Below are 13,282 nucleotides of genomic sequence, written 5' to 3'. Positions count from 1 at the left end.
GCATTTATATGGACCCTTCGTAGGGCTATGTATTTTGTTATTGGGTAGAGTTTCTATTCTATTTACCTGATAAATTACCCTTTTTACCCCTGAATACAGATCCCGGGTGAGCATACCAAGCTGTTACCAATCGAAATAGCACGTTTTGCAAGTCGTTTATTCTTTAAAATAATATTTTATAATTCTCCCATTTTTACCCCAAGACGTAACATCGAAACTTATCCTCAGAGTAGCGGGTACTACAAGATTCCTCTGCACCCTGACGTTTATATGGCGATATAAATTTGTATTCGTTTAGGAGGAATTAACAACTCGAGTTGACTGTTCACGCAACAAACTCGCAACGATAGTCCGAACCGTGGACGCGAAAAAGAGGCTTCCGGTTCAGCGGCCAGGAAGGTTTACGTCATCGTGCTCGTCGGTGCACGACGAGGAGAAGCACGGAACGTTCGGGGTGCACGATTTACAGGCGGCAATAATCGTTAAAAGATGTTTACAATGTGTACAGTCCGGCTGTTACGCGGGTGAATTGAACGCGACAACGAGCGGCGCGGAATCTAAACACGCGAGACGAGTACACGGTGATATCGATGAAAGTATCTGTCGAGGATAACGATAATGCGACGGGGTTATTACACCCCCGGGACCGATCTGGCCGCCCTTTCGCGTGGCCAACTGATTTTTATCATACACGCACGCGTTACACCGCCAATTTCTTATAATACTCATCGACGGTAAGAGGGTGGAACGGTAAAGAGGCCCCAGACCTATGAACAGCCTGCTCTCGAAAACCTAACGACCCGTGCCGGAGCGGGAGAGTCCTCTATCTCGGCTACGCGCGAATTAGGGGTCGAAAATGATATCCACATATGTGCGACCGGATGTCTGTCGGACCATGGTGACGAATGTGGTCGCGATGGGAAAAGGGCAGCCGTGTTAAGAGAGCACGCGGCTCTTTCGGCCCAAATGGCACTGCCATGTTTCACCGCCATGTTTCACCGCCTTTCAGGCTGTTCCAGGATCCCATACCGAGCTTGTCTCCACGAAAGAAGATGCTTCCACGTCTCCACAAAACCCATCGAGGTTCATCGGAAGCGTTCTCTACGCTTCTCTCGCTCGCTTTACGACCCCCTGCTTCGACTCTGCCTACCACCCGGCTGGCTGAAAGTACCTGGACACGATATTGTCGAATTTATTGCGTTATTATTATCGCGATCGAATGCAACGGTGGTCGGGAGAGATAAGAAAGTAAAAGGAGTACAGGAAAGATCGTGGACTGGGAGCGAACCGTTGGACGATGATATTCGCCGGGTAGAGCTAAAAGCATTCCTCGGGGGCGAGACCGGGCGCGTGTATGTAGGTTAAAATCTGTTGATATACAGCTCGCACGTGGACTTCCTTTCGGCCACGTAAGCCTGGCTTCCTGTTCTTTTTTCATCGCGACCCCTCGACTCGCGCGTTCCGAAACGACGAGAGGCCGATGGTGGGGTTAATGTGCGTACACACCACGGGATGTCTACCAATTTCCGGGTTCACCTAATGCACTTATCAGCCGGCCAGAAAGGATCGGAGCGAAAGGCTGCGAGAAGGGAAAATAATTGAGACGCGGAGCGCGTTGGGGAGGATCGACGGAAGCCGGGCTGAGCTTCGCGTAAAGCGGAACGAATCATAAAGGCGTGGAGAAATTAATGAGAACCAGCCGAGTTCGAAAGGGAAACGAATCGAGCGAAAAATTATCTTGGCCCCGAGATACGTCGCGACGGTTACAGAACGAAATGACGCGAAACGACCGCCGGATGGAATTCTTTGCGTCGTCGTTATCGCCTTCGACAAACCAACAAACGCGTCCTTCGCTTAACTCTTTCGGGTTAGCTGAAAAACCGATTCTCTTTAACTTCTTAGTGGCACAGATTTTAATCCAACTCGAAAACTTAAAGTCACTCGTAGTCATACAGTTTGACACTGGAGTTTGCGGGCGCCATTTTGACGTATTTCAAATTTCACGAGGAAAATTACGGAAACTGTTTACATTTAAATAAAAATAATCGCTACGGATATTAGAAATTTTATATAAATATATATATCACAGTTTCATTCATAAGTCAACGGTGCATAATTATGTTGCTCTTTAAGTTGATCCCGTTCATGTTCAAATAGGAATACACGAAATGTCTGTAACCTACTGTTAATATTTTATTTAAATTCTTGCATTCAGTTGACAATGCTATGAACCAATTGTAAATGCGTAAATGAGTGAAAAGAAAAATTAATACAAGTCGGATAGCATTAGTTGTTGACACTGTTTTGATTAAGATTGATGAATTGTATGGTTGCAGTGAATTTTTGTCTTTCATTAATTTATTATGAGCGAATCAATTGTTCTATAAGAAGAAAAGACACATTATCTGATGTCTTATAATAATTTTGAAGCTGAAAGAACGATGAGATTCTACGTATCCCGCTATGCAAGTTATTGAAAGCAATAAAATAAATTAGAAATTATTTTAAAGTATTTTTTATTAATTTATAAACTTGTAAATCTATTATTTGCTGCTTGTGTAATGTTCTTTGTTCTTTGAATTTGATATTTATATTAAAAAACATTCCGTGCAATTCTCTTTAAGATTGTACCTCAAGGAGTTGACCCATTCACTGTCAAGCAAATTTAGAACTTCTTGCCCTGGGCACCAAGAATTTATTTTAAGAAGGGTTAACCTATTCGATGTGAACCTCGCGATCGACTATTCTGTCACCCATTACATTCGTCCAATTCAGATTTTCGAGACCGAACCTGGGTCAACCTCGAGACGAAGCGAAGGCGGTAGATCAGACCTGAAGCTAGTCAGAAGATCCAGTCTCGACCCCTTTTCGTTGCTCCGTTTCTGTCGACTCGGTGCCGAAGGATCAATTATGCATCGATGAATTCCATCGTAACGCTAATCGCATCCAGACTCGTCGTGTAACGTTCGAAACGGCGGTGAAATATTCATCGAAGTTCATTAAGCTGTAGACAAAGTTAGCCACGTTTAATAATTCCCTGTCATACTTAAATAGCAGCCCGACCTGCGCGCAGGAAACCTCGTGGAACGAATTGACGAGCAATAAAATTGAATGAATAAAGAGTGAGGTTAGGTACACTAGAAAATAGTTTGATGGTTAAGGTTACAATTACTCTAGCCCATGTAACACAAAATTTTTAAGTGGCTGGACCGGATTCTGACAAGCTAAATGGTACGACGAGGGCTTAACACATTGCGTACCGCATACAAATCTCTAATACATACGCCAGGGACCGTACGTTTTGACAAGACAGTGTGTTGACATCTAAGATCCATAACAGATCACACGTGAAACACGAGAAAACTCGTGAGCGGTGTAATGTGTTAAAACTCTTACACACGCATTCACATCCTCTCATGTCTCGGAAAACTACACCCAAGATATAAGAAATAGGGATTGCTGATAAGAATTTTTTGACCTGATTCGGTAGAATAGACTCTTCTCTAACAGAATCGATAGTTTTTTCCCGATTTTGAGTGCGCATTTTCGAAAAATAGTGCCGGAAGTGTGAGTGTGCGTGACAGGCTACTGCGTAGTTCCCCGTCGGCTCTTATATTTTCGAAATAGGGATTGCTGATAAGAATTTTTTGACCTAATTCGGTAGAATAGACTCTTCTCTAATAGAATCAATAGTTTTTTTCCAATTTTCAGTGCGCGTTTTCGAAAAATAGTGCCGGAAGTGTGAGTACGTGTGACAGGCTACTGCGTAGTTTCCCGTCGGCTCTTATATTTTCGAAATAGGGATTGCTGATAAGAATTTTTTGACCTAATTCGGTAGAATAGACTCTTCTCTAATAGAATCAATAGTTTTTTTCCGATTTTCAGTGCGCGTTTTCGAAAAATAGTGCCGGAAGTGTCTCTTATATCTTATCAGCAATCCCTACACCCAAACCTGAGAAATAAATCCCTAATCCAGCCCAAAGCTAAGTAATATCACATATGAACATTCGTTAGCAAACATATGCCAACTCTGGTCGAAATTATCGCGGTTATCTTCAACGATTCAACACTTCCGCACCCCGGATTTCGCCTAATTTCGAGGTGACAGGTCAACTTCGCCACCGACGCGCGACACACGGACTAACTTTCGCCGGATTTCCTCTCGCAATTAAGAATCTTAATCCGAAATACGCGTGGCGCAGGGCCGCTCGCTGCGACCCCTAATCCAATAAGGAGCACCAAAGCGCGGATTACCCACGAATCAACGAACCTACGAAATCTTGTCACCGTAATTGGAAAGTATCCAGTGGCGATGACACTCCCGAAACACGGATCCACGGATCTTCGTCGGAAGGGCCACGGAAATGAACGCCCCGTTGAGTTTCTGGGGACGCTGATTTTATTTGTGCCTTCGTGAAAGAAACCGGTAGCCCTCGCATTTGCACCGTGGGACAGTGCTGCAATTGCTCACAGGGTAGTCTTGGTAACCTTTGGACCAGGATCATCAGAAACCCTAACGTTTCATCTCTTATTTGTCAATTTTTCGATTATTTTATGTATTTATTTCTTAGGTTTGGGTGGAAAGTGCGTGTGGTCGTTTCCAGGTGTATGAGAGCATGTGAATGCGTGTGCAAAGGTTAGGTTAATAATAATTTACATTTGTAAACTATTATTGCACGAATCTAATCACTTACATCGATCAAATTAACCTATACAAATACTGTCAAACACGCAAAGAACAATCTTATGGTATCCATAAATAGCAGACAAATTTTTCTTTGTCGATAAAAAAAGAAAAATGTTATTCAGAAAATTTACGTTCTACATTTACTTTCTCCCGATTCTACAAAAATTACAAAAATACAGGAATATTTTCCCGAATAATTCCACTTTATCGTTTCCAAGTAAAATAAATTCCAGGTTCGACGACGCCATTACCACGCGCGAAAAACACTCTATAACTGCATATTTCTGGGCGGGAAAAATTGAACGATCGCGGCGATTAATCGCAGCGGTTTCGATTTTACACGTTGGGTCGTCAACTCGGTGGGAAATTACAGCAGGGGTTGGAAATTTATCAGCGGCTGAGCACGTTTGCACCTAAGTTACTTGGCGTCGAGCTGCCAGTCGATGTGTGTTAGCGCGTTACGAAATAAATGCCCGCAGTTTACCTTTGGGTCGAGTTACAAACGATCCTCGGCATCGGAATTACAGTTCAGAGTGCGATTAAATTATTTCGACTCGCTGGACGTTTCCCCGATCCCCTGGAAAAGCTTATTTAGTCGGTAAATCCGGGCGCGCGGCGAGAATAAACGTCGCTGACAAAAACAGCGTGCCGGCGCGCGTGTACGCTCCGCGAAATTGAGTTACCACCGCCTCGTTATTCCCGTGAGACTCGAAATAAAGTGGCGGGGACATCCGCAAGGATTGAGTTACCGTCCACTTAATTGACCGCCCGCAGGAACGAGAAGAGGACACTGATTGACAGCGAGATGCAGCTGTCATCGAGGCTAACCTCGAAGGAGGGTGATCGCGCACGGTTTAATTGGTCTTTAGCAGCGGAATCCCGGGCTCGGCCATCAGGATGGGGAAGAAATTTGGAAGGGAATGCAGCTGTCCCGTCGCTTTGCCATGACCACATTTCTTTGGCACTGATTAGGATCCTGGCTTTGGAGGACGCGTGGTACACAGTGTGTTTAAATTTACTTTAAATACCTGGTGTGCTGATTGAAACTAGCACATTTTCAAAGCCAGGAAGCTTGAAAAAGAAGAGACAGTCGGATATTGACAGAGTTTTGGTAAGTGTTACTCGAAAAATGAGTTTGACAAATTTTGGAAAATTTTTGAGAGTGGATATCTCGTGTACCTTAGTCGGTAGACGAACTGCCATTGTATTTTTAAAATTAAAATTTAAAATACACAAATTCCGAATGTAGTAGTTTGAGAGAGAACTAGCTAGCCTAAGATCTAGCAACAAGTATTTTCCATGAAAAGACAGGGTGGACAATAGCTCGAGACACCTTTGACGATCAGCCAGCCAATTTAAGGCGATCTGGAAATCCAGTTTGGGCATGAAAGGTGCAACGTGACACCATAATCCCCGAACGTAGAGGAAAGCAATAACTCGGCCGATTCGGTGACGCAGCGCGACGCCTGGTAACGTCACCGACGTCGAATTTCTCGGATTACATAAACCCAAATAATCCCGTGAGTCATTCTAATTCTGGTTCCATCGGGATTGCACCGTTGCCCTCCACCTTCCTCTTCCTCGCCGGTTCGCCGTCGCATCCGTTCGTTCTTTTGCCCCTTTTCGTCCATGTCCTGAGCGTCGCGTCTTTCTTGCCCGACCGTCTGCCGTATAAATAGCCATGGCACGAGTGTCGTCTCGGACACACACGGTGGCCCACTTTCCCACCTTAACACTCGAAATTAGACAACTTCCACGACCACGGTATCTCGCATTCCGTCGCGGAGAACCATCCCTCTGTGCCACTAGTTCTACCCCCTAAAATCCTATATTTCTTCGTCGTGCAGGTACGTACAGGTTGTACATAGCAACGCTATAGGTACCCTTGGATTCCTTGGAATACCTTTTTCCGAAGTTAATCCCACTTTGACACTCGAAATTAGACAACTTCTACGACCACGGTATCTCGCACTCCGTTACAATCCAACCCTCTGTGCGACAGGGTTCTACCCCTAAAATTCTAGATTTCTTTGTCCTACAACCTGGGTAACGACGTTCGAAGTAAGTAGACTCGAAGGTACACGCTGTGGGTACCCTTGGGTACCTTTGGATGCCGTTCATCCAAAGAGAACGCATCGCCATCCGGCACTAAATCTCGGGAAGAGCGAAAAAGGGGTAGATTCCAGATGAGAAATATCGATTTCGGGTATTTGATAGTCTCCAAACTCTTTCCTTGCACTGTACGGAAACTGAATTCTACGTTTCTTCGTAGAATAAGCTGTAAAATTGGCGGAAAAAGGACAAAGAAACAGCGACGATGGATTATGTCCTGAATAGGTGCATGCTTGGAAATAAAAGCCAGCGCAAGAACCCGTGGTATCTCCGTACGAGTAAGAGCACAAAGAATTATATGCCCCAGGTGTAACATGCTTTTCCCCCTAATTGTAACACGGTAAGGTACATTTAAGGCCAGGACGCAACGAGGGAGGCAATTCGGAAAGGGCTGTAGCGAGTTTCATAACACGAGCCGTACTAGGGCCAGGAAATAATGCAAATGGTTGGAAAGATCCTGGTAATTGAGTGAACGGGTAGAACAAGTGCACGGAGCAAGTAGAACACGCGAAACGGGATGATCCTTCGCGGTAGAACGACTGGACCGCGTCTTCAACTCTTGGCAAGAATAGTTTGCGTACTTTTGTCTCGCTCACTCTGTCGGGTCTACCAGAGTCTATCCTTTTTATTCATTTATCGCACCACCTGGTCCAGTTTGCAGTGCTTTTCAGGCTTGTGATAGACATTATTACAGAATCTGATATGCCTTATCAATACGAGTTCCGATCACTAATGAGATCTTACAATTTGGGATATTATAATAATAAAAGACACTTATGATATAATAACAATATAAGACACTTGGGATATAATAATAACATAAGACACAAGACAGTAAGACATTTATATTGGGACTATTAGAGCTAACAGACTAGGTCTGGATCATGAGACCTCTGGAAAAGATGTTTATACGAATAGAACCCAGGAAATCACTTGATAGCTGATGACTCGAGATCGAGAAGCAACTCGAGATTGCTTCATAAATAGGACTCTTGTCTAGCAAGAGAACCCACGGTTCCTACCCTAGAACCACAATAGGCAATGCTGTAAAATCTATAACATATAATTGACATATCTTTGATACATTTTGCTAAATTTGGTAATGTGGCGACCACTTTATACTCAGCACCAGAGGGATTCGAGGGAGTTTGAGGTTTCTCGAAAGTACTCAGCGAGCTCTCTGCTTCCTACAAATAGGATTTCCTGACCTGCCACTAATATTCCGCTAGGGAGCCTTACTGACGAGTACACTGCCAGGCCCAGAACCCTTTCCTCTCTCGCACACGCTCCTTGCACATACTAAATGGCAATACTTAACCAAACTACTCTCGAAAACTACCGAAACATCTTGTACTATGAATCATAAACCCCATAGAATGCCAACTGCCGCGCATCGATTTACGAATAAGTGTCCTGTCTTCGCAACAAAATTCAGAAAAAGATTCCGGACGAGATAAATAAACAGGTCGATATCTCGCCACGTGAAAAGCGGTCCATGAAGGTCCAGCAGTTCTCCAGGCTGAATGCAGTTTCCAACGCGACACGAAGTTCTCTCATATCGCCACGTAATAATGGTGTCAGACAGATCCGATCTGACGGATCGCGTCCGCGGAACCGGCCGATCTCGCTGCTGCCGCGATCGAACTGTCGCTCGACTTCCACCGCCCTAGATCTCTCGTTCACGGTCCATTTTTACGGGACAACGACGCCCGACGGCGCGTCGTCGACGTGCCTCTACACGGTCGCACGAGTAATGAGAATTGTTACACTTCTGTCGCGAGTTTGCAGTCAGGACCGCACGAAGTCGTGGCGCCACGAGGCGAGTTCACAGTAGATTGTGCTCTTCCTGATCAGACGAAGATATTTTACTTATCACGTGTTAAAAATATTATTATTAACAATCAAAGGGTCTGCTAGATAGTCAGATTGCAGTTGATTGTACCCTTCGTGATCGGACGGTGATATTTTACTGGTCACAATAGGACATGTCCTTTGTTCTTGATATTTTCAATCGCATAATTATAAAATTAAACGAAACCCTGCCATTTTCTTAATACAAAATACTTCTTTATGGCTAGACGAGGAAATTACACTGGTCACGTGTTAAAAATGTTATTATGTACAATGAAAGGTTCTGTTAGATAGTCAAATTGCAGTAGATTGTACCCTTCGTGATCGGACGATGATATTTTACTGGTCGCAATAGGATATGTCCTTTGTTCTTGGTAGTTTCAATCGCATAATTGTAAAATTAAACAAGACCTTGCCATTTTATAAATACAAAATACTTCTTTATGGCTAGACGAGGAAATTACACTGGTCACGTGTTAAGAAGATTATTATGTGCAATCAGAAGTTCTATTAGATAGTCAGATTGCAGTAGATTGTGTCCCTCATAAAACAATGATATTTTACTAGTCAAAATCAGACATGTTCTTTATTCTTGACATTTTCAATGGCATAATTATAAAATTTAACGAATTCCTGCCATTTATTAAATACGAAATACTTCTTCATGGCCAAATGAGGATATTTTCCTGGTCACGTGTTAAAAATATTATTATGTATAATAAAAGGTTCTGTTAGGTAGCCAGTTTACAGTAGATTATACCCTTCGTGATCAGATAATGATATTTTACTAGTCACAGTCAGACATGTCCTTTGTTCTTGGTATTTTCAATCGCATAATTGTAAAATTAAAAGAAACCCTGCCATTTTTTAAATACGAAATACCTGTTCGTGGCTGGACGAGGAAATTTTACAGGTCACAACGTGTTAAAAATATTATTATGACAATAAAAGGTTCAGTTAGATAGCCATTTTACAATAAATTGCATCCTTCGTGATCGGATAATGATATTTTACTAATCACAGTCAGACATGTCCTTTGTTCTTGGTATTTTCGATCGCATTAAATACGAAACACCCAAATAGTCATATTATAATTCGAACAATACCAAAACTGTGTGCAACCTCGGAAGTATAAAGTACCCACGTTACAGAGCACTGGGACAATATTTTCCTCTAAAAATAGACATGTTGAAATTTATTATTTACCGGAAATCATCCGCCCCTGAAGATCCTATCAGACCCACCTATGGTATAAAACAGGTAGGACGAACGGATACTCATTCAAACAACCAACGATGGTGAAACTACGTGTATCCGTTATAACAATATTGTTCGCGACTCTATGTGTCAACTTGGTGGAACCACTAGTGAAAGAGAGTCTGTCCAAATTTTTGGGATCTTTAACAGGAATTAAAAAGTAAATCTCATTGACTTGAACCCTTAATTCGACTGTCACTAGCAGACAAATTCTACCTGTAATTGTATAATTACAGAGTAAGAATCCCTGAATTGCTGAACCAATTGTGCAACGAGTCCCAAGGATCAGACACGGTTCGTCGAGATGCGTGCTACGGGTGCTTCTTCAGGACCACCAGCCAAGCCCTTGGCTACCCTCTGCTGGTGGCAATGTCTAACTGCGCTGATATTTATCTCAATAACACCGATTACGGTCACTGTCAACAGTACCTGAACGTAAGCTGCTCAATCTAGACTTCATCCTGCAATTTCGATCAACTATCCTGACCTTTCCTTGACCAAATTACAAGACCCATCACTGGTCGTATTTTTGCAAAACAGAACGCCACCAGCACGCCGGACACAAGAACGAACCCCATGACAGTGTATTGCACGTTCCTCGAGTGCGTTCGCCAGGTGAACAAGGACAACCTGGTAAGTAGCCAATTAAAATTTCTTCGCATGCTTTCGTGCAACGAGGAGCGCTATTGAACGACCGCGCACCTGCTAGCTTATTCCAACCTGTCAGATCCCATCGGCTTGTTGACCAGTGTACATAGAAACCTAAAGAGAAAGCAATTGTAAATACCGAACAGGACGCGCGACGAGTCAAATCAAGATCGTCGAGTCTGAGAATGATTTCCAGGGATGTGTCGTTATTTTTCTTGAGCCTGTACAAGAAATTAGCCAGAGCTGTTTGCGTGATACGGGAACAGGACCCGGAGTCGAACACCGTGAGGCCAGGAGCGGAACCTGTCAGCCCGAGAAGCCAAAATTGATTACTTAACAGGAATATACTGTACATAGACACCTGTATAAAGATCGTGTACATATCGTTCTGTATTTTCAACCGTCTGCAACGCGAAACCCAGTGAGTATCTTCTGTACATATACACATTGCTGTATCCGTGATCAATTGTACATATCTATGCTTCTGCTCTTTATAAAAGCATCGTTTGTCTTCGGAACGCACCTCTTTGCCAATAATTGAGCACCGATCTCGATGCATCGTTAGATGAAAATTGGTCAACCCTTCAACGACTGCAAAAATTTATACGAGTGTCAAGTTGAAAATTAACACTAGATCTAGCAATCTGGATCGAGTACGTAATTATACGTAATTAATACGTAATTACGACCATGTTGGAATAAAAATCGATATTAATTTTCGATTAGCCAGAAGTATATGATACTCTCAATGGTGAAGATGAAAAGTTGAAGACAAGTCGTTTTCTTTTGATGACTCTTGATTAGGGGATCTTTCCCTTTGATAGTTCTAGTGTTAATGCAATTATTAAATGATGAGTTAGTATAAATAACCTGCATGGGACACTATTTTACAATAATCAAAATTCGAAAAATTCGAATAATAATAATTCATAACATATTAATATCAAAATAGTGTAATATCAAATTAGTATAAATAAGCTGCATAGGACGGTATTTTATAATGATAAAAAATCGAAAAATTAAAATCTATAATTCACAGCATATTAATATCAAAATACTGATGAAAGTACGTAGATTTTAATAATACCTATAATTTTTACCAATTTTTTAAATTATTTGCCAAAATCGTGCTCAAAATTTCTCCAATTTTGGTGCCATTTGCTAAACGTTTATCCTATTAATTTCTTGCTGTGCGATTATTTTTATAGTAACCTTTCCTCATCGATCGATGCATTTTTGAATTTCCTTAATAAAAGTATAAGGGATCTCAGCTGGAAAATCAAGCAGCTCGGGAATTATGAATTTTGTCCCAATTACTCGACACACTGTGCGACGTATGAGAAACGTGACATGTCTGTGTCACGAGTACGCAGACGTTGAGGGGTTTAATGTCTCACGGTTGCCTAAAAACACCGGCAAAGAAATTTCACCGCCGCAAAACTCGTATCCCGAATAGACACAATGGCTCACCGACAAACGTTCCGCTTCGCGCAGCTCCGGGAATGCGTCGGCGAGGCCATACGAATGTTCCCGAATTTCACCCTCACGGACGTGAAACTAGCCCAATTATACGTGAACACCACCGCGTGCGTGCTGGCGAAAACCCGTTGCTCCCAAATGAACCCTATAACCGGGGAATTTCAAGAAGACGATCTGGCTAATAAGCTGCACATACCCACGGTCAACTCGATGCTGGTCAACACGGATTACAACATCAACATCGTCCAGCTGCCGTTCCATTACAGTTCCATCGACGTTTGCGCGAAATACAGAAACTACGAGCAGGCCAGCTGGCCCCGTGTCGGTTGTTGATCCGAAAATTCTCAGATCTAAACCGGAAATCCGTAAGAAATTATTCACGATTAGCCCTCTTGCCTTATCACTCTTCAGAGACTAGACCAAGCTATTTCTCAGTGCAGGATCATATCGTAATATTGAAATATTAGACCTAATTTAACGGTAAAATCAGCAGTCTCTGTTTCCTACACGCTTCAACACGGTGTGCATAGATAACAGCGATTTGAAGAGATTTCGAATATTAATTCAGCTAAAAGCAGGTATACGTTTGTAGCAACTGGAACGACAAGAAATCCAAGACCTTCCAGCGTTAATAATCTCAAGTATGACGAATTGAAGCCAAAGCGAGAGTTCAAACTAACACAAGCTCGCGCTGAAGCTGTAACCTCTGACACGAGCATGACTAGATGTTATAAGGCAAGAGGCTAACACGATCGCGTCACTCGTATCTGGGTGACAGCCGAGTTTCCGGGACCACGTCACCCACGCACGAGTAACCGGTTCGTTTAAAAATTCAGAATTTTCATTTTTAACGCGCTGAAACGATGAAATACGACGATTTCTAATAGAAGAACGAGCTTTTAAAGAGCAAGACGGGATCCGCTGTCTGCCAAGAAGCGTAACCAATTTACACTCGCGATCAGAGACGGAGGCGTTAGAAGAGATTCGGAATTGTCCTTTATTACGAAGCGATTCGTAATCGTAATGTCTAATCGGTTGGTTTAATAGAGACGAATATAACGGTAGTGAAATAAATTCATAGGGAGATAAAGAAACCATTCTGTTCCTATTACGCATGAGTACCCCGCGAGCCTAGAACGAGTACAGTGAACGGCTGGAGGAGCCTTGTTCTGACGTTCGATCCGAGAATAGCTGGAAAAGAAAGGTTTCCTTGTTAAGAGTTTTATAGCCGACCTGGTCAGATCTATA

General features: G+C 42.8%; 1 protein-coding gene across 1 annotated transcript; it reads left to right on the top strand.

The window, feature by feature from the left end:
• The first annotated feature begins 9,945 nt into the window (after nucleotides 1–9,945).
• Nucleotides 9,946–12,367, top strand: LOC108548512 (uncharacterized). Its single transcript, XM_017901484.1, has 4 exons — nucleotides 9,946–10,067; nucleotides 10,144–10,342; nucleotides 10,448–10,540; nucleotides 12,050–12,367. The coding sequence occupies exons 1-4, from the start codon at nucleotides 9,946–9,948 to the stop codon at nucleotides 12,365–12,367; spliced, it is 732 nt and encodes a 243-aa protein (XP_017756973.1).
• Nucleotides 12,368–13,282: the final 915 nt, after the last annotated feature.

This window comes from Eufriesea mexicana, unplaced genomic scaffold, assembly GCF_001483705.2.
Source record: "Eufriesea mexicana isolate 0111107269 unplaced genomic scaffold, ASM148370v2 scaffold1623, whole genome shotgun sequence".
Classification (NCBI taxonomy): domain Eukaryota; kingdom Metazoa; phylum Arthropoda; class Insecta; order Hymenoptera; family Apidae; genus Eufriesea; species Eufriesea mexicana.
The sequence above is the reverse complement of the archived record's forward strand: the minus strand, read 5'-3'. Positions and strand labels throughout refer to the sequence as shown.

What these genes read in the sequence shown, in the direction of transcription:
- LOC108548512 (XM_017901484.1), top strand. Translation starts at nt 9,946, where the DNA reads ATGGTGAAACTACGTGTATCCGTTATAACAATATTGTTCGCGACTCTA. An exon ending in TCTTTAACAGGAATTAAAAA is followed by an intron (nt 10,068 to 10,143) that starts GTAAATCTCATT and finishes GTATAATTACAG; the next exon opens with AGTAAGAATCCCTGAATTGC. An exon ending in ACTGTCAACAGTACCTGAAC is followed by an intron (nt 10,343 to 10,447) that starts GTAAGCTGCTCA and finishes TTTGCAAAACAG; the next exon opens with AACGCCACCAGCACGCCGGA.